This window comes from Lampetra fluviatilis, chromosome 22 (genome assembly GCF_964198595.1).
Source record: "Lampetra fluviatilis chromosome 22, kcLamFluv1.1, whole genome shotgun sequence".
NCBI lineage: Eukaryota > Metazoa > Chordata > Hyperoartia > Petromyzontiformes > Petromyzontidae > Lampetra > Lampetra fluviatilis.
The window spans coordinates 13,008,407-13,029,332 of record NC_136296.1 but is presented as its reverse complement, the minus strand read 5'-3'; the positions used below and the strand labels follow the sequence as shown (position 1 = coordinate 13,029,332).

Genomic DNA, 20,926 nt, shown 5'->3' with positions numbered 1-20,926 from the left:
TGACGAGGCTCCGCATCGTGCTGGACAGGATGTTCGGATGCGTTCGCCTTTTGACGTTGGAGTGCTTTTAACGGACGACAGGCCAGAGGCAGATCTAGAAACTAGGAAATGTCAATAAATTACACATTGGCGAGGTCTCTAAGGGGGTGGCGATTACCGTCTTCGTGAGAGGCCACCGTCTCCGTGAGAGGGGTCACCATCTCCGTGAGAGGCCACCGTCTCCGCACGTGTGCCGTCTGAGACCTTAGCGAGTAATTGCGCAGTGGTGTTCAGAGCAATCTACGAGAGGAGAGCCGCACGAAACCTCCTTCCCAGAACATTCACGGTCACAGATTCATCGACGGTTCCCCACGTGCGCTCTCACACAGGCCAGACAGCAGCTCACTGTGGCGTTTTGGTTATCTTAGTTTAAAGTGTAAATCCGAGAGTATTTCCCCATGAAATAAGGCATTTAGTAAGATGAGTCTCTCTTGCTGTTATTCTGTTACTCTGTCCAGATTTCATGAGAATTACAATGCTGTAAGGGTAAAATATTATGCATACTTTTTGTAGTTGGAACAAAATGGTCACCATATTTTGTCCCGTACCGCAGTCTGGAGTACAATTCGCCCCCGTGCCTTGTGGGACAACCTACCTGGATTGGCTGCCACATTTCGGGTGTGAAAAAGTCTGTCCTGTGGCTTGAGCAAAAATCGTGATTTTTGGCCCCAGTTTAAAACATTATGTCCTCGTGTTCGAAGTGCTGTGTGGGTAAAAGACGAAGCTACCTGTGTAGTGTGTGGAGCTCACATCGTGGGTGGGGCTAACAAAGTGGGTGGGGCTACCCAAGCAGTGGGTGGGGCTAACAGTGGGAGGGGCTACCAAGCTCGCCATGTGTTCCAGCTGAGCGCACAGAGATGTGGCAGATTTAAGGCTCAAGTTCAAGTTCATTTATTAGGTATAGCCCTGTGAGCCATTCAGCTCTTGAATCGGGTGCAACCGCAACAAACAAAAAACAAAAACATGAACAAAAAAACATCTTAAAGTGAATATGTGACTAAGTGCAAACAGAAAATCCAAGAAATGACAGCAAAATATTGCAGAAAAAACACCGTACACCAACGCTGTGTGCAAAAATCCCAGTGGGATGCAAGTCAAACAACAACAACAACAACCACAAGACAGCTTAAATTAAGGCCATCAGTCTAACTCTGTACTACAACAAACAAACATGGCTAAACCAATACACTTTTCACGACCGGCTATGGACAGGGAAATGTTGAAGATCATTCCCTAGGCAAAGGTGCTGTGTACTCTGGCACCACCGCGCTTCTGAGCATGGCTAACGTGACACCAGCGTGCTGCCTGCTGATGTATTTCAGAGAGGGATACCCATTATGTGGGTGCATTCTTAATGAATACAGGGTGTGTGTTAATAGCCAACATCTGCTGTCATCTAGGCACTGACACACGCACCATTATTCCAAGCTGCGCAAAGTGTGCTCAGGCTTGTGCTCAGGGGGCTGTTTAATGGCAGGTCCATGGCTTTTTGTGGGGTTGCTCTCTCACTTAAATGTGTTCAGGGCTCGGAATCGGAGCGTTTCAAGCCATTAACCACCTCAACGATACATTCTCCCAGACAGCTCGTGTCTACTCCCAAAACATTTTGGCCAACACGCTGAGCAGCAGAGCTGGGGAGGGTGCATTGGTGTCACGAGGGCCAGCCAACCGGGAGCAGTGACGTGGCCAGGCAGCGAGCGCGTTTGCCGCTTGTTTCAGAGGTTTGTGGTTTGAACCTCGCGGTCAGCCTAGACAATACTTGCAGGTGTTGTCAATTAGACAGTTGCGCTGTCTCCTTCACATTTTTAAAAAAAGAGCAGGCCGACGTGTGCCAGCGTCGTGGTACAAAGTTGCCAAATTTCGAAATTATCAAATAGCTTTATTTGGAAAAGCCACATAAGTGACATGCCCCCCTGCTGCCAGAATAGACTAATACCCTCTTGCAGGCCAATGCTGCATTCACCTTGTGCCGCATAGGGAGAGCTGCCGGTGAGGGAGGGGGGTCTCCTGCTGTCAGTCACCTCGAGGTATAGTGCGTGGGAGGCACGGTGTGAATATTCAGTTATGATGATGATGATGATGCCCGGGCTCCGAGAGGAGCCGCAGGGGCTGTGGGCCGGACCTGTGCTGGGGATGATCAATCATTATAATCACTTTTGGTATTCACTGCCATTGGTATTATACAAGGCTGTATTTCACAGACAGGTTTAGTTTCCCAGTAGTGGGCGATGTTTTTGCGTGGGTTTACCCATTTAAGTAGTTTGCGAGTATTTTTAAAATGTTGTATAAATATATTTTCGGACCACGACGCCGGGGGGACACATGGCCTACTGCTTTTCGAGTGATGTCACGTGATCTCTAACGTCCACCATTAACCAGACGGCGCACAGTCATGCTCTGAATCGTCCCCCGGTGATATTCAACTAGCTTGTAACTGGGAATCTCTGCCACACTGGGCCAGGACGTGATGGCCCGGTGAGGTGCCGTGGCCCGGTCTCACACCCTCGGCAGCGAACTGGAGACGCCGGCGGGGATGTTTTGGATGCAGACGGCATCGTACCTGCTTTTTCACGTTGAATCTGACATCTGCATAATTGAGAAGCGCATCGTTGAGTTAGGTTCTGTGGGCGCTACCTCCGCCGGCACTGCCGCAATATTTAATAAGAAGTGGAGAGTAAGCGGAGCGGGAGCTGCTGTGTCTGTGTGTGTTTTAAAATGCAAGCGAAATGTAAATGAAGCCATATTATAAAAATTCAGGGCGAGCTGAGGGTACCCTTAAGTTATAGAATCGTGAATTACAATCGCCAAGATGGGATGTATTGTTGAAAAAAGACACATTGTAAAGTTTTCTTGTTAGCATTTATATTTAAATGTTCTGGAATGCTTTAGGAATGCTTTAGCTCTGCCGTACAAGACGTTGGAAATTCTAATTACACGCACCGTAGCTTCCCCTGCCTTGTAACCTTTTGGAAGGTTGAAATTATAGAAGTGTGCGGAACACCGCGGGAGGCCCTGAGTTAAGGGTTATTTATATTGCAAGAGAAGTTCCACACGTGGCGGGGCTCACTCCGTCTGAGAAGTACTGCATCGCGTTCGCCATGCACGTGGCCACTCTCGTCCCACAGCGCTGGAAGAACTCGCCCGTGTGCGTCTTGTGGAATAGCGATTGATTGGCGTTTTTGTTTTCAAGTCGTGATTTATCACGAGATGTGTGCAAATGTAAAGGCTCTATTGAAAAAGGGAAATGCTCATGAGGTTAGAAATTAAGGCAACAATGTCTACGTTTTACATCGATATTGCAGTAATCCTGTAAGTTCATGGAACAATACTTACTTGATCATCTGCTCTTTTATTAAAGTACAGATGCACGAAATTACCAAACTTTGCCATAAATTAACATAATCCGAGAATGTCATTACTTGAAACAAATATGTCAAAATATACTGCAGGCTATTCTATCCCTGCGCATGATGTCAGCAGCGATATGGTTCAGGAGCTCAAGACCAAATGTCACGGTCCTGCTGCTGCTGGCCCGGACGATCGGATTTCAGTGGACAGAGAGAGTTCGTGTCATGTCGCTGTTACTCCTCCTCCTCTCTTGAAGGAGCGCAGACCACAGATGGGTGACTGGGCAGCCCATGATTTGGGTTGCATGGCCACAATCATGCTACTGTGGCTCATATTTAATTTAATTTAGAATGCTGCATCCCAGCCCTGGAAGGAGCTTAAATTTGTAAGTGTGTGTTTAATGAATGTGTAATGCATCGACCTTATCAATGTTATGTTGGTCACGTTGAAGACCTTTTGGAATAGTGAGGCTTCTCCTAGCCATGTTATGAGCACTTTAATACAGAAAACAAGTAAAACATTTCTACCCCGTGGCAGAGTAAGATAAGTAAGCAACCTGGCCCACGTGACGTGATGGCGTTGTCTCCATGGAACAACCGTTTTGTTTGTTGTGCTACTCGTGAGGTGAAGGCAGAAACAGAGCAGAAATGAATTACTTATCATCAGCGGTAGAATACAACTAACTGCACCTCCGCCCCCCACCACCACTCCTGCCGAATTGTTGGATTGTCATGGTTCGAGAATCGATTATTTTATTAAAGTCTGTGTATGGAAGCGCCTTTAGGGGCTGCCGAGGTGACACGAGCCCAATTACATACGACATGTGCCAATCAAAAAACAATTGATTCTTACACAAGCATATTGATACATATATCGAGAGTTTAAGAAGCAACGCTAATCCAATCAATAGCAATAATATGAACAAGGAATAAATGCGTCCGTAATTTCCATCACTACTTATAATGCTCTGTTGCGAACGGCGTCACATCTTTCACTTATTCCTCGGCTAACGAATCGGTGCTGCCGCTTGTAACACGCGACGCTGCGTCGCGGCTTCGCGGCGTGCCCAGCCGCACGCCGCTGCCGGCGCTCTTCCCGTTGCCGGCGTCCGTCGCTCACCGGCCTCTGATCCCCTTCACGCAGAAAACTGGCGAAGAAGCGCAAGGAGACTGTGAGCGCCACGCGGCAGGAGATGACGCACATGGTGAACTCGATGGATCGCGGCTACGGCGACCAGAGCCTGACCCTCATCGACGACCAGGGCACCTTCCTGGACACGCACAACGTCAGCACCCAATGTGAGCGACGCAGCGCGGCACGCGCTCGCACGTGCGGCGAGCTCGTGGCTTCGGCCCGGTCGCTGATGGCTGCACTAAAAACCCCATTTTGTTAAATTTGTTTTTCCTGTTCACTTTCTGAGTCGCTCATCCACTCGCTCACTCAACCACTCATCCACATGCTCAACCACCCACCCGCTCAACCACCCATCAACCTGTTCAACCACCCACCCATCCGTTCAACCACCCACCCACCTGCTCAATCACCCACTCGCTCGCTTGCTCTCCCACTTAGTCAACCACTCGCTAACTTACCCACTCATGCATACTCTAATCACTGGCTCACTCTCCCACTCATCCATCCACCCAATCGCTCACTCAGCCGTTCACTCACTCAGCCACTCACTCAGTCTAATCACTCAATCACTCATTCACCCACCCAGTCACTCACCCACCCACCAGGACAGATAAGAGCAGCGTGAGTGTTAGGACACCTTCACTCACTGAGTGATGTGAGTAAGTGAACGGTTGTTGTTGTCGTTGTTGCTGTCGTTAAGAGCAGCATCTCTGAGGGCATTTTCTGCAGAGGTCAGGCCCCTAACGAGTGTGGAGGCTGCCATAGGCTGTGGGAAAGAGGAGACAATTGCGCGAAGTTACTTGCCAGCTGCGAGCGCTGCTTTCGGAGGAGCGCGCCGCTCGGGATGGTAGACATAATGTAATAAACGACTCTGGACCACGATGTCTGGCTCAGTGTCCTTTATTATTCGGTTCGTGTTGTACACCCACACGGCTGTCTTGACTCGGTAGCTTCTCCACGGTGCTGACTCCAATGTCAGCCCGATCCACAACAGCAGCTCCGCTGCTGTTTCTCTCACACAGCCCCCTTTGGCTGTACTCGCTGCTGCTCTTCTCCCTCCGCAGCTCTCCCAGCTTCTTGCTCTCTCTCTCTCTTCGCAGCTCCTCCTGGCAGCCACACCGCTGCCTCTAACACACAGCCTTCCTGGCTGTACTCTCCTCTCTCTTCGTCGCTCCTGCGACTCTCTGCAGCCACACCGCTGCCTCTAACACACAGCCTTCCTGGCTGTACTCTGGGGTCGGCCCCCGCTCGCCGGCGGTGCCTCCCTCCTCTCGTTCGCCCTCGTGGCCTCCCCTTTTCCATTCACCACCGGACTGCCTTCCCCTTCCGGTTTACCCGCTTAAAGACCCGAACCTTCCCCCCACGTCACATGACTCCACCCCCCGTGACGTCACCTCCGGAAGGTCGCTTACGCCCGCATTACACCACCCTCCCCCGTAGAAAAATCCCAGCCGACCTCGGCTGACCAATAGCAAATCGTAATGCGGCGAACCGAGCTTCCCCCCCTAAAGGACACTAAGCATATAATATAACAACAAGAACAACAACAGCACAAAGCACAACAACGCACATCCGCATGTCGTACACGACAGCCCCCCGGCCCCAGGATAGAGATGATGTAATTCCGGGCCGCTTAAGAAACCCCAATAATTACCCAAATAACCGCGATGGACGCCCCAGTATTTACATCTTAACAACAATATTATTTACACGTGAAACAACAACAACAAAAAAAAATTCTGCTCTTACCCACCAGCAGTCCTCCCTTGAGGACCAGCACAGACCTCAGACGTACACAGCATGTACCCACAGTCACTCTCAACAAACCAACAAAACCCCTAATCGCACACCCTCGCGTGGAGAGCCACGCTCCCCAGCGGTAACGTTTAACTCGCCGTAACCCTCACCGTGGTCGTCAACCCACAGCAACATCCATTTACCATACTCTCGGCTAGTGCCATTTCGGGGATGAGCAGCACTCGGCCATGCTCCTCCCTTACTATCCCATCAGCGATGGACACACACCAGCCTCTTATAGTCTGACGCTTTATAGCCAAGGGAAGATCAATCCCTCGGCAAGGCCAGATATCAACGACCCCCCCCATGGGGTAATGTTCTCTTATAGAGACAATAACGCCCTAACCCAAATCCCGTGAGCCCCCGGCACACCAGGTTCAGTCTGCCACCGCACAACTGAACCATGACTCCCCGAGCCATATGAGCACACGGCCCATTAGTTTAAGACATACCACGGAGGTTTCGCCTCCGGGCTGTCAGGTCAGCCATCAGCCATAGGCCGACGTGACCACCACTCGTGCATCACCCAATCAACAATGGCAGGCATAACAGATGGAATATTTGCCCCACCGAGGTTTTTCCCGCGCGCTCAAAATGGCGGCCCCCTTCGCCCAGCGCGTTCGCGCAATATCTCGCGCGCACTCAAAATGGCGGCCCTTTCCGCAAAGCGCATCGACGCCATACCCCGCGTGTGCGCAAAATGGCGGCCCAACGTGCGAACACGTGGCCAGTTTTCTCCATTCGTGCACCCCAGCTTCCCTTTGCTGGGGGTCACAAATTGCATCCCCCGTCTTATTGTAACAATCCCAACAACGATAGACGCACAGCCCCAGCTTGCTGCGCGCAGCAGTCATATCGGGGAATTTTTAACCAATATTTTACCAACCACATTGGTTACACAACCCAACTCGCAAAGCAACTCGTGGCTGCATGCGACCAACCGAATACGCGCCGCAACTTGGCGCCAATTTACGGTCCCATTAGCATTAACCTTTGAGACACCCACAACGGCGTCATCACGCACCCTCAAAGCGCGCTCTCTCTCTCACAAAGCGCCGTTACCCATAATATACACAAAATCGCGTGTACATAACATCCATACGACCAAATAATAGGGTCCCCCTCGAATTTGTTACCAATTTCCAACAGGTACGCACAATTAATAACATCCCAACCCCAATAGTCAATCAATGCATCGCACCCCATAACCGTACAGAACGGTGTAACAGCACATACAGTCAGCATATCGCGATCACACGCGCACATTTAAGCACCATAGCAAACCGATCTGCAGGTAACCAACACACCATTAATCCAGTCGTAACATTGCAGCAACAACACAAATATTCTCTCTCTTGCAACAACCACATCGCACATAGCACCTCGCAGCACAATACACCAAAAAAAATATATATATTTTCCAATTAAGCCCATCGCACAAGGTAACCCACGAGATGATACAGCGCAAGATACCCGACGCTCCCGAGTTAATAATTAACTTCGACATCAATATAACAACTCCACACCGCAGCGCACACACACAATTTAACACTCAGCAAGCACAGCATACTCTCCGTCCATTCTCAACACACGTACACACTTTAATTGACACCGAGCAACAAGCAGATAGCGCGTTCCTCGTTATTACACACACATACACACTTTCCGAACCGCGCTCCGCACAATCGAGTCATGAGAGAACAAAATCGCCCCCACCCGGCCCTCGAAAGATGGGTGAGGTGTGTGTAAAGGCCGGTTGCGTATCGTTACGACCCGCCCGGGGCTGCAGCAAGAAGAGGATGGCAGGGCGGCAACTTGAGTCGTCTCGCAGAACTCGTTCGGCGACTTGACTGCTCCGTTGTTACGCACCCGAGCCAGGACGGGAGAGCTCCCGCCCCAGCAGCTGTAGCGTCGTCGTCCTCTCCTCGCAGCTCCCCCTCGCAAAACAGCAGCTCACAGCAGGCTGCTCTCCCCGCGGCACCTCCAAATGGCAGCGCAAGGCTGCCTCTCCGCCGCGATGTTGAAGATGGCGGCGTCTCCCCGCCGCGGTGAAGACAAGATGGCGGCTTCCCGCCGTTTCTCCCCTGCCACGCCCAAGATGGCGTCTTCGTGCCACGTGGCAGATGGCGCTGGCAGCGCAGGCAAGGCGTCGGCCTGCAGACCACCATCGGCTTTCCCCACTGCCGTCGTCGGCGTGGTGAGCTCACACGGTTTCGCCAGCACGATTTTCCAGGTCTCCAGCTGCGCCATCTGTCTCAATCGTAAGTCGGATGATGTAGCAGATGATGGCACAGGAATATTCTTTCTTCCGAGCCGTCTTGACAAGCCGTTTCACTTCTGACACCAGTGTAATAAACGACTGGACCACGATGTCTGGCTCAGTGTCCTTTATTATTCGGTTCGTGTTGTACACCCACACGGCTGTCTTGACTCGGTAGCTTCTCCACGGTGCTGACTCCAATGTCAGCCCGATCCACAACAGCAGCTCCGCTGCTGTTTCTCTCACACAGCCCCCTTTGGCTGTACTCGCTGCTGCTCTTCTCCCTCCGCAGCTCTCCCAGCTTCTTGCTCTCTCTCTCTCTTCGCAGCTCCTCCTGGCAGCCACACCGCTGCCTCTAACACACAGCCTTCCTGGCTGTACTCTCCTCTCTCTTCGTCGCTCCTGCGACTCTCTGCAGCCACACCGCTGCCTCTAACACACAGCCTTCCTGGCTGTACTCTGGGGTCGGCCCCCGCTCGCCGGCGGTGCCTCCCTCCTCTCGTTCGCCCTCGTGGCCTCCCCTTTTCCATTCACCACCGGACTGCCTTCCCCTTCCGGTTTACCCGCTTAAAGACCCGAACCTTCCCCCCACGTCACATGACTCCACCCCCCGTGACGTCACCTCCGGAAGGTCGCTTACGCCCGCATTACAATAATAAGCAATAAACTTTCCTTGTATATATGTAGTGGGTTCCACGGAGGTACACACTTGAACGTGGAGGCAACACGCTATTCTCGCACCCCAACAGGGTAACTACATAAACGTACACTGGTTAACTAGACCACAACGGGGTAACTAGACCACAATGGGGTAACTACATAACTGGGTCAGTCCGTAACACACTGCCTGACCCACGATACCGAGCGTAAAAACCGAAGACCGAGGACCGAGGATCGAAGAGACGTAGCACCGACGGGTTCCATTCCAACAGACAGCCTCGATCGGCTCTCGGGACCTCCCTTTTATGCCCCTGAGCGTGGCCTGGCTCCGCCCTCGGCCACGCCCCCTTCTAGATCCTACTAGAAGGTTCTGGGCTATACATCACGTGTCCCTCTCGCAATCTTCTGGCCCCCCTCATTATCCTGTCCTCGTCACGTGCCCTCTCGGGTTCGCCCAGACTGTCCCGTCCTCACCTGCCCTCTCTCTGACTTGTCACCAGAACCATGCCCCCTAGGGCCCCCTTCCATGCCATACGTACTCTGGTGCCTCAGTAGCTGTCGCTAAACGCCATAGTGACTCAATATACGTCACTACATATATTTACGTGTGTTGTTGATATAATTGAATTTATTTTTGCTGAATTGTTTAAAATCCCGACAGCTACACCCAGAACCCCCCCACCACCCCCCGTAAAGCGGGCAAGTGACGCTGGGTGGAGTAGAACAGAGTCCAGGCGGTTATTGTGCCCTTGGTACACACGTTCAGTTTGTGAATGGGAACAATTGCTTGTTTGTGACCTGTGCAGAGGTTGTGTATGCAAACGCATTGAGCATAATGCGGTCATCAGAATTGTGGGGACGAGACAGAAGAGATAAGACGCAGTGCAAACCAGAGACGGTATAAATCAAGCAGAAGAGCATCGACTTTTGGATGGAATCGTGACCCTGAATTGTGACAATTTCGTGAAATCACTGGGGGTTGAGATTTGACGCCGTGCTTTTACGCCCATACATAGTCATCCCCACTGCATGCTTATCGTACATGCACACCTCCTCCACTCATCTCAATACATGTGAATGTTTATGCGCGCGTGTAATGGTTAGCTAGTCGGTCTTATTCTGTACCATGGCTAATCATCGTTGGCGATTATCTAAACTGGTCGTGGGCCTCTGCTATGTTGACTTGGCATTAAATAAGCATTTGCAGTATATTGGAACAGGGAAAATCGACTGGGCAATACTCGTTTTGGATGTGGACCTGGTTACACCATAGAAACCTGGTTGCAGCCACAGCATAACAACAACCGCCTGGTGCCATGAGCAAACATCAGCACTGGGGAAACAAAGGTGGCCAGGCGTGGTACTGGTGGCACAACCTCCTCGTGCACCGTGTCAGCTTTCGTAGATTCCCACTCATGGCGCTTTCCCCCAACAGTTTTTCACGGCAGTTGGGGGAATATATGGCTTTTGTGTCATAGACATTTTATGTGCTCGTCAACCACGATTTAAACATTCTGCTGGAATATATTTCAGTACTCGGCACACCGCATGAAGTATGCCTCTCACGACGGCTTTGTTTGCTCGTCGCGTGCCTACTCCAGCCTTCAAGCGAACGTGGTCGCACGAAAGAGGCTATTGTTCCACGTGGGAGGAGGATCAATGTTCTCGATACGACGGTGTTGCGATGAGCATGTTGTGCGCGTGACTGACGGGAGGTGAGCATGTGGTCATCATAGCGGCTCCTTCTTAAAGCTGGGGGGTGGGGGGGGGCGACTCCGGTTCATTCAGTCGCTCGTGGTATTTGAAAAGGGCCAATTTCAATGATGCCATTTGCTTGTCAAGAGACGAAATGTTACTCTGAAAAACACCGAATAGCACTGACGGTATAATCACATGTATTGCCATTTTAAGACAGGGATGAGATTATATTTTTTTAAATTGACACATTTGCGCAGGCAAAGTGCGACGTATGTGGCCACTTGATGAACTCTTACGCCACGTGACCTACGAGCGGAGGCTCATTGAAGCATTCATTCGCGACGTGCCAACAAAATAATTGTCTTTCGGTTCCCTCCTGTGGCAGCCACACACGTGCACGCACACACACGCGGCGACACACACACAGCGCTGATAATTATTCAGAGTGAGAATTAAAATTACAGGCCTGGGCTTGTTGTAAATAACCTTGGCTGTCACTTGTAGGTGGCTTCATGTTTGTATGTCGCAGGCAAGACAATGGCTCGCGACGGCGGGGTTAGGAGGCGCCATCGATACGCCAGCCAATTACTCCACTCGGCACACTGCGTCCAAAAAAATTCAACTTTGTGTGTGGGCGTCCGCTCTAAAAACCATACAACTACTGCTACGAATAATAATGATAAATACATACAAAAATTGTTCCAAAAGGACAAAGGGACCTCGCAAAAAATGTTTTGGATCAATGTTTATGGAGATGTAATTCCGGCGTAGGCATGCAGGGCATGTCTGCACGTGTTGCAGCTAAGGGGTTAACTTGGGAGATGTCTAGGGGCCAGACTGAATCGGCACACGGTTTGATCCTCCGCGCACTTCCCTGCGCCTGCTGCGGAACCCTGAGCACGTTTTTGTGTGAACTGGGGGAATGTGAACCTTTGTAATGCACGTAGGCAACTAAATACAAAGATCCCCCGTGTAGCCTTCATAGGCTGTTGGAGCAAGTGCTAAACAGTAGCAAATGCCTATGAAGATCTACACGGCACATGATGGGATAGTGTGGCCAGCAACACACCTGGCCGCCTTTGTCTCCCCGGTGCTGATGTTTACCCAGGATGCTTTCTGTAAGGCCAAGTTGACCTGCCGGGGAGGCCCAGAACCGGTTCAGATATTTAGCCGTTAGCCACGAACGGGAATCGAACTCGGGTGGCCAGGTTTGTAGCGCAGTGCACGAACCGCTGACACACACCACTGTCAGTTCAAGGGCTTCGGTTCCACATCAGAAACCTCCCTTCCTCCTTCCTTGTATTCCGAAAAGTCTTGCACAGTTGTTCAGCTGCCCAATGCCATAGCAGTACACGCTCGAGGCCAGAAAGCACAAAATGCAGTGGAAGGCAATAAAAGTGCGACACAGAGTGGGTTCAAATATAATTAAATAAGCAAACAAATACACATTCAGTTGAGTTGACATTTCAAAATAACAAACCCGCAACTTTTCACAAATGCCACATTATTTACAAGTGGCACTGTCACTCCCCTAAATCATAGCGAGTAAGCACCCGTACTGCACGCATAGTCTCGGATAGTCAAAAGGATGTGTGCTTGTCACATGCTCCGGCGATACCAGGCCACATAGCGACCACAGAACTCGTAATTCTTTTAGCCCACGCCCACCAACTGCCGAGATTGTATCCTCAACCCCAAATTGTGCATCGGAGACAAAGCAGGCAGCAGAACGGGAGCATTTTTTTTGCTGTGAATGGCAGAGGGAAAATTACGTCCTTGAATGTTGAAGTGGCCGGATGGCTCTGAAGGATAAAGTTCCGACACTACCGCCACCGCCGATGCTGCTGCCGGCACGCTTCCTCACGTGGCTTGGTGGAGGAGGAGAGTCGTGATGATGGCGCAACGAGGAGCTAGTGGGAGACACCGCACCGTGGATATTCTTGACATGCGAGCGAGGTTCAGTTACGACTCGTTTAGTTGACGAGCGATCTTGCATCACAGTGAATGTCGGCCACAATTGGAGCACAAGCCACGTGTTCTCGTGTCGTTTCCAGTTGTGCAAAACACCCGAATTGTCAGTTTAACACGTTTGCTTTCGCGACCAATATCCTTCATATAGGTTTTTTGGATTAGTTCGCGTGAATATAAATGTGTCGTTAAACCGCCACCACCCGAAACACACAATTGGTAAGGTTTGTCACGTAAACAGAACGTGCCAATTCGTTACTAGTACAGCACACCGGCGTGTTGGAGAGCCAAGCCACAACATTTACAATCTGAGTCCAACATTTCGCCAGTAATTACAACTAGCTTCATCAGGTGACATATAGATTTGTGGAGAAATCCTCCTGTATCCTTTCTTAAATAGAGGGATACTTTTGATGACGTCACTTGTGAGCCCTTCACGTGTGAAGGGGGGGAGGCATTAATGAATGCATATAAATCGCAATGGGTATCCATTGCCGGTTGGGTTATTCATATGGCAATCAACGTACATGATATATACACTTGCTCTCCAATACACCGGTGTGTTGTACTGGTAACGAATCGGCATGTTCTGTTTACGTGACAACCCTTACTAATTGGCTTTGTCGGGTGGAGGTGGGTTTAACGACACATTTATATATTCATGCGATCTAACCCAAAAAAAACCTCTATTATGAATCCTAATTGTGTCATGTTAAGCAGATGATGCTAATAGTCGCGACATTTGTTTTAGTTCACTTGATCTGCCCTCATCATTACGGCTATCAAGGATTGCTCCATTGATGGCTTGCGTTGAATTAAGTGACCAACGGTCCTTGCTACATGCACAAAATGTTTAATGTAACAACAACGAAACTAAGCGTACGACAAATGGGATTGGGGGCTAGCCTGCAGCGCTGGGATAGCAGCGTCTGCTGCAGGAGCTGGCGCCAGTGCCGGTTTGGTTTGGTAGCTGTGTAGCTGTGCAGCTGTGCAGCATGTGCAGCTGTGCAGCTGTGCAGCTGTGCAGCTGTGCAGCTGTGCAGCTGTGCAGCTGGCGTTGGACTCGGTGTCCCACTCGTGATCGCGACGATGGCTTTGGAGGAAGTCCGAGTGGGGGTCCTGTGCCCGGCATCGCTAGCGACCGTATGACGTCCTTCCCGGCGTCCACGCCGTACGCTGCGTATCCAGCGAGCGTGCACGAGGCTGGGGTTGCATTGCACGGTTGCCTGTGTTGCCCAGCACCAGACTCCGTGTGGTTTCCGTAGTGCAGTGGTTTTCACGGTCACCTAACAAGCGACGATGGTCCCCCTGTTCAAAACCGGGCAGAAATGTAGAATCCTATGGGAGTGGGAGTGTCGGGGTTAATGCTCTGAAATACAAACCCTGAGTTCGATCCCCACTCGCAGCCAACATCAGTGGCTAACAACTATTATTCCTGGGCTTCCCATAGGTCGACTCACCCTTCATTGAGTAGTTGCCGTGATGTGCAAACATCAGCACTCGTGCACTGCGCCGGGCTTGATCGGTGCTTGCTAATAGGACTTACTTACCTCAAGAGTCTGTGTCGGATACATCGGGATCTTTGTCTTTATCTTTGTTCCACGTACCTTCAGCCGAGTCAACAACAGTCGACCTAGTAGGCGAGTTGCAGTTGGCCTGCTGGGTAGGACTACCTACATAGGCCAAAGGAGCATACCTAGAAGGACAACGAGGCCGCCGTGGTGGTGGTCCCCGTCGAGGTTGGCTGGCGTCGCCTGCCGACCACCTTGCCTCCGGTCGATGCCAAGAATGGCGACGTCGCCTTGTGCGCTCCTGACCTCTACAATGACCTCGGCCAATGTAGCCCGGCCCTATTGGCCCCACAGGTCAATGGCCATAGGTCAGCGGGTCACGCAATCTCAGATGGCCGTTGAGCGCACGTGAATTGTTTCCACGCGGGCCATTCTAGTTTTTGTGTTACTAATGACAACGGCGAAACTAACAATCAGCCGTCGTTAATCCACTGCTGGTTGAACTCATCAAGCCGTCACCGTCTCTCTGTGGTGTAGTCATCCACCCAGCACCTGCTATGTGGATTATTACGGCCACATTCTTTGCTCCATCTCCTGATGACGGACGCTTGTGTTGCGCCCGAAACGTCGTGATTTATTTTATTTTATACTTACGTGACTTTAGCCAAAGAACCAAAGAGTATGGATTCCTGCAGTCACGAAAGCTTCAAATCAAGATCCAATGTGTGAGTATTTGTCAAGGACAGGAGGCAAAGCAACGCGAAATACGTCGTGGGTGTTGACGGGCTGCTTGAATAACGATTTTCACTGTAACCTCCGTGTTCATCCTTTTTATTCGTGAATTACCAAACTTTTTGGAGTAGAGTCACGAAGGTTGTGAGTGAATCATCAAGGTTTCCTTTTCAGGAGATTTTTTTTTATTGTCGTGCGTTCAAGTTCTTTGAAAAAAATCATGCATGGAGCTGTGATTGTCAACACCGGAGCTCACAAATGATCGCTGATTTTGCCTCCGAGAAAATCCTTAATCAGAATAAACGCCTTGCAGAGGCGTCGGCCCCACAATAACAACGATGACAACAACAACAACAACGCTGTGTGGCTATGGGCTTCTTGCGCTGCAGCTGTGTGCTGCAGGTCACAGGCTGTGCACTGCGCCACGCAACTCAACACATCTCCTCCACACAGCTCCAACATCACAGAGCTGAATACAGCTATAGGCGACTCCACATCACTGCACATAGCTCCACTATAATCTACACACGCTCTACAAAGCTCCACGCAGCTCCACGTTACTTTACACGGCTCCACGTAGCCCCACATCCCACACGGGGTACACGAGCTGAGCCACCGAGCACAGGCTGGGAAGCGCGATGATTTAACGACGAGACGTTTACTAATTTGTTTAGTTTCACACGGCTCCATTCGTGTCGAGACTGCGCCTCGTCGCGGTGTTCGTCATCGCTGTGCGCGTGTCTCTCCCGCCCACGCCTCTCGTGTTTAATTCGCAGCCGTCAGCGCTTTGACCGACGGCGCTCGCCGCTCCGCGCGTCGCTCCGCCGTGCGCGCTCCGCGATTACGAGCGCCGGAGCGAATCCGCGCCCACGCGTGCGACCTCCCCCCCCCCCCTTATTTTTCGCTCACAAACGCCGGCCCTGTTTGCTCTTTGTTTTGCGTGCAGCGTATTACACCTCTCCATCCACCACCATTCAAACCCATGGCACCTCCTGCAGAACTGCACAGCCATACTTCATCCAAGGTAACCCACCGGCTGAAACGCCCGCTGTGCACACCCCGGCCTCCGTGCGCCCCCTCCCCGCCCCTCCCCGCCTCGCCCGGTCACACGGCATGCTCCAAAGCTCCCACGCGTGCGTGTGTACGCGTGCGTGCATGCGTGTGTGCGTGTGCGCGTGCGCGTGCGTGCGCGTGCGTGCATGTGTGCATGTGCGTGTCCAGCATTCGGCCGTGGGTCCCGTGCTTGTCTGTGTGCTTGAGTTTGTTGATTTTTGTTGTCGTTTGTCATTGTTGCTTTTTGTCGTCGTTTTATTTCATTTGTCCCCCCCCCCCCGCTCGACGCTGGGCAGGTCTCAAAGCCCCTCGCTCGTTTTGTGCCGCAGCGCGCCTTTGAGTCGTCGATGCCGAGTCTCGAATCAAACGGAGTCCCGGCCGTGCTGCTGGACCCCGCTCATGTGCGTAGCGGCGTTGGGCGAGCCACTGTTTACCGCGATTTAAGCGACGCGACGCTCCGCTTTTAACGCCAAGAGACGCGTCTGCGACATCTGCAATCGGCTAAATTGAGTGTTGTGTGAGCAAACTAAGTGGCAGCAAAGTGCAGCAATTGGCTAATCGCGTTGCTGCGGCACGGACGCTGTTAGCGAGCTTGCAAAGAGCACAGGTTGTGAATGCGCGTCAGTTCAACATACAAAGGCAAAGATATCCCGTATAGCCTTAACATACTTTGGGGCAAGAGCTGTTCACAAGGACCCTGGCACGGCACACGAGGGGGTGGGTGGCCAGCACCACGCCCGACCGCCTTTGTCTCCCCAGTGGTTATGTTTACTACACACCACACCAGGTACTCATTTGAGGCTGAGTCGACCTAGGGGAGGCCCAGGACTGGTTCAGATAATCATCACTGGTGTTGTTTGCGAGTGGAAATCGACCTCGGGTCACCGGGTTCGTAGCGCAGCGTAGCGCTAACCACGACTCTACTGCTCCCCGCCGTTCAACACACATGGTGGTGGGCTGCAGAACCTACAGCGCGCCATGCTCTCTTGGGGTCAAGTTCAGTGCCCCAAATCTGGTTCACGGAAATGTTCGAGACCCCCAATTAAAATCCCAGCGTTACATTTTCCCAATGTGCAAGCGTGAGGTGCCGCTCCGTGAAGTAAATGAGCTAATTGCGACGGAGCCGGAATCGTTAATTAGAAGGGAATCGTGCAGTGGACGTTCATTTAGGCGTGATTTTAAGTAGCAAGCTGTGTTGGAAGATTTACTTTGTCTAAATTTTAAACGTAAATATGGGGCGGACGAACTTAGCCACGTAACAGGGAACGCTGAGAAACAAACAGGGGGTTCGTGCGCGAGGAATTCTAAACGTCGTGGTAACTCAACGGCCGCGTTCGCACTCGAACATTTTTTTTTGCCCATTTCCAATGTCGATGGCGGCCTGCGCACTTCTGATCCGGGGCAGCTCGTGAACTTAAACCCACGGAACGGGGCAACTTGCAGTAGGGTGCGTTGCTCTGTAAATATTGGCCGGGCCATACCTTGCTCCTCTTTCCTGTAGCTCTCAGCTCCTGGGCAAATATTTGCCCTGCGATGCGCTTGCCTAAACCCTGCAATATTCCGCGCGACCCCACGGCAGCTCCGTTGGGTAATGTTTTTTTTTTTGCCGGACTGCTAAATCGACAGGAAATTGCATTTGGCTCGCCAAATTTATCTCGCTATTACTTGGCAGCGCACCGCCACCCGTTTACATGAGTCAAACAAGGCCATGAAGAGCTGGCGAATGGAGTCAACAGCGTTAATGTGTTGGCCTACACACTTTCATTTAACCCGGCGACCCGTCCCAGCCCTCCTGGATCGCAATCGCCGTGTTACTTTATCTTGGCGCGACGTCCTCCTATCTTTCATTAAAATCCTGACCCTGACGTTGTGGAGCGGTGATGTGTGCGCGAGTGCGAATGTGTGTTTGTGTTGCGTGTGTGCGTGCGTGTCGAATTGAGGGGAGTAGTGGGTGCACTGGTTAGTGCACTGCACTATAAACTGAACGAAAATGGTTCAATTCCCTGTCCTAAGTTGACTCAGCCTTTAATGAGTACTTTGTGTGGTGTGAAAACATCAACACTTTGGAGAGACAAAGGTGGCCAGGCGTGGTATTGCCAACACCACCCCCTGATGCACCGTACCAGCTTTAATGGGTGCTCACTAACAGCGCTTGCTGCAACAGTCCGTGTAGGCTGTGCAGGAAATGTTTGTTGGGTGTGTTTGTGGAATATATGTGTAATGAGTTCAACTGAGTCGCAGACGCACTTCTTGGAGGCAGCACATGTATTATACCAACACTCGGCGTTAACAAAATAACAACCTTTGGTGGTGGACCACCAGGCTAACTGCGCTAATTGCTCTGTAACTTAGCTACAACGGACCGGACCCCGGCCTGGGTCCGGGTCCATGTGTTGGTGACTCTTCAGGACGTGGAACGTCGACTTCTTCAGGATACAACAGCAACGCCGAACCCCGGTCCCTCTGGGGACCCGGCTTTTATCCTCCCTGGTCGTGGCTGGCTCCGCCCTTGGCCACGACCACCTTCTCGCAGGATCTCGCCCCGACACGTGACCACCCCTAGCCCCCCCACTTGGGGCTCCTGTGTAGACTTTACCAGTCACGTGTCCTCCGAGGTCAACCAGAGTGCCATGGCCTGAAGTAACCCCATTCCCTGGCCGACACACCCCATCCTGTAGGGGTCGGCACTGCACGCAGAGCGTGGTGCCACTCAGCGCTACGACTCAGCGCTCACCGAGCCCTCTAGGGCCGGTACTACACCCACATGTACGTGGCGTCAGCGATGTCACTACATACGGGGTGTCCGCGATGTGAGTACATCGCACCCCGTGCCCCTCTCGAGCCGGCATCACACAGTGACGTCACTACGTCTGCACCTATGTGAGTGATGTGTTGTCGGTCGTGGTGGCGTAGTGGTGGCGTAGTGGTGGCGTAGTGGTTAGCGCTCTGCACTGTGATCCAAGAACTTGGTTGGGATTTTATTTGGCCCTACAGTGTATGTAAGCGCTCTATCTTGGTGGAAATGTATGTATGCGTGCATGCGTGCGTGTTTACGTATGCTTGTACGTGCCTTGGGCTGGTGCAATGGGAAGCATCCGTCAGTCATCTCGGTCGGTTAACCCTGACCACCTGAACCTGTCGGCGAGCCTTCCAGATGTCACAAAGCGCCCCTAGGCTGGCACGGGCGTTGTGGTGACACCACCGCCTCCTTGCACGTATGGCAGCAGCTGCTGCTGCTGCTGTTGGTGTTTTGTCGAGTGTTGCTGAGCCCCTGCAATAGAAGAGCTGCCGCTGTCCGCTCTGCGGCGTCCCAAGACAAAAATCAGCGGTGACACTAAACAGTGTCCTCTGGCCAATTAATAATCGCAGCAAAAGCGCGGAAACCCACGGCGATAATGGATCGCACGCGCGCGGCTTCCAGAGGAGTTGCCGCACACTTTTCCGAGTAACCTTTAAATCATTAGGCCCTGGGAGGCATCCGGGGCGCCTCCGTCAGCTATGCGTAGCTCCGTAGCCGATTTGCGGGGAAGTTGATTGATTACCCGACATTTCCCTCCGTGCCATGCGTGCGTCTGGACCGACGTTAATCTCGTTAACTAAATTAGTGACGAAAATATTTGTCAACGGGGTGGTTTTTGTTGCATTTTGTTTTAGGCAGCGACGAGGCTGAGGGGACAGAAACCACCGGGCGTGACTGTGGCTGTGTCTGCCCGGCGCAGATCGACTGTGATGAGACGAATTATCGAGTCTAAATGAGGACGCAGGCCGAGATAATTGAGTAACTTTATTATTGACAGCAATACACTGGGGAAGGCCTAACATGGTAATTGGCTGTGTATGTACAGACAAAAAGATTGACTCGGTTTACTAATTGGCTGTCATAAAGTGGCGGGGTTTGGGGGGAGCGACAGCACGCTCCTCACGACGCGTTTAATAACCGAGAACGTTTCACAGACACGTTCGACTGCTTTAGTTGACTAAACTCGGAGAATGCCGTCAATGAAATCCGCAGCCTCGGGCTTGACTGAAACTCCACCGGCAGGTCAGCGTCGACCAGACTCGGGACTGCGGACGGAATACGGCGTAGTGAGTGCGTTGTCACCGGCGTGGTGGATGCGGCCGCCGCGGCCAGGTTTGCCACCTGTCCCTGGTTTTCCCAGAGGATCGTCCTCTTGTAGAGGAGGTGGCTGCCCTGTGTCCGTGTAATAACGGAGCGCTCCTCGAGACGACTCGCGCACGAGTCGCTCTCCCCTCGCGCGCTCTGGGGACACCATCATTCCATTCTTCTTGTCGTGACACGTGCCGTTTGTTGTGCACCTCCTAGGTGGGGCAACCCTCGCCGGGGGGTGTGGCGGGGGGGCGGTGGAGTGTACAGGTGTGTGTGCAGGTGTGGACGCTGACGGGAAAAGCTCACACCATTTGTAATTCTTCCTTTTTGTTCTGCTTCTTTCTTAACTTGCTCACTCTGCTGGATGGGCCAGTCCCCGATGACCTGTTTGTACCTACAGAGGTCTTAGGTGAGAGCTATCCAGTAGAAAACGCTTACTTACATGCTTGCAGTTGGTTTTTAGTGGTTTTGTGTCTGTTCCCATTGCATAGCTCAACACCATTGAGAGAGATAACTCATTCTGAACAATGACGGTGCGCTTTTGTGTTCGCGTGTGTCACATTCATTGACTCATCGTTGGTTTTGTGATTGATTGGAAATCTGTCATCATCATAATCA

General features: G+C 51.8%; 1 protein-coding gene across 10 annotated transcripts in view; it reads left to right on the top strand.

The window, feature by feature from the left end:
- LOC144938578 (receptor-type tyrosine-protein phosphatase kappa-like) overlaps positions 1-20,926 on the top strand; it is a 195,089-nt gene that overhangs the window by 108,232 nt on the left and 65,931 nt on the right. For 6 of the 10 annotated variants that reach the window (XM_078866540.1, XM_078866538.1, XM_078866534.1 and 3 more), the window contains 3 exons: positions 4,531-4,685; positions 16,094-16,171; positions 20,525-20,587. In XM_078866540.1, coding sequence (XP_078722666.1) covers positions 4,531-4,685; positions 16,094-16,171; positions 20,525-20,587 — 296 coding nt within the window. The remainder of the gene's footprint in view (positions 1-4,530; positions 4,686-16,093; positions 16,172-20,524; positions 20,588-20,926) is intronic. The other 4 variants (XM_078866536.1, XM_078866535.1, XM_078866539.1 and 1 more) reach the window with 3 other exon arrangements.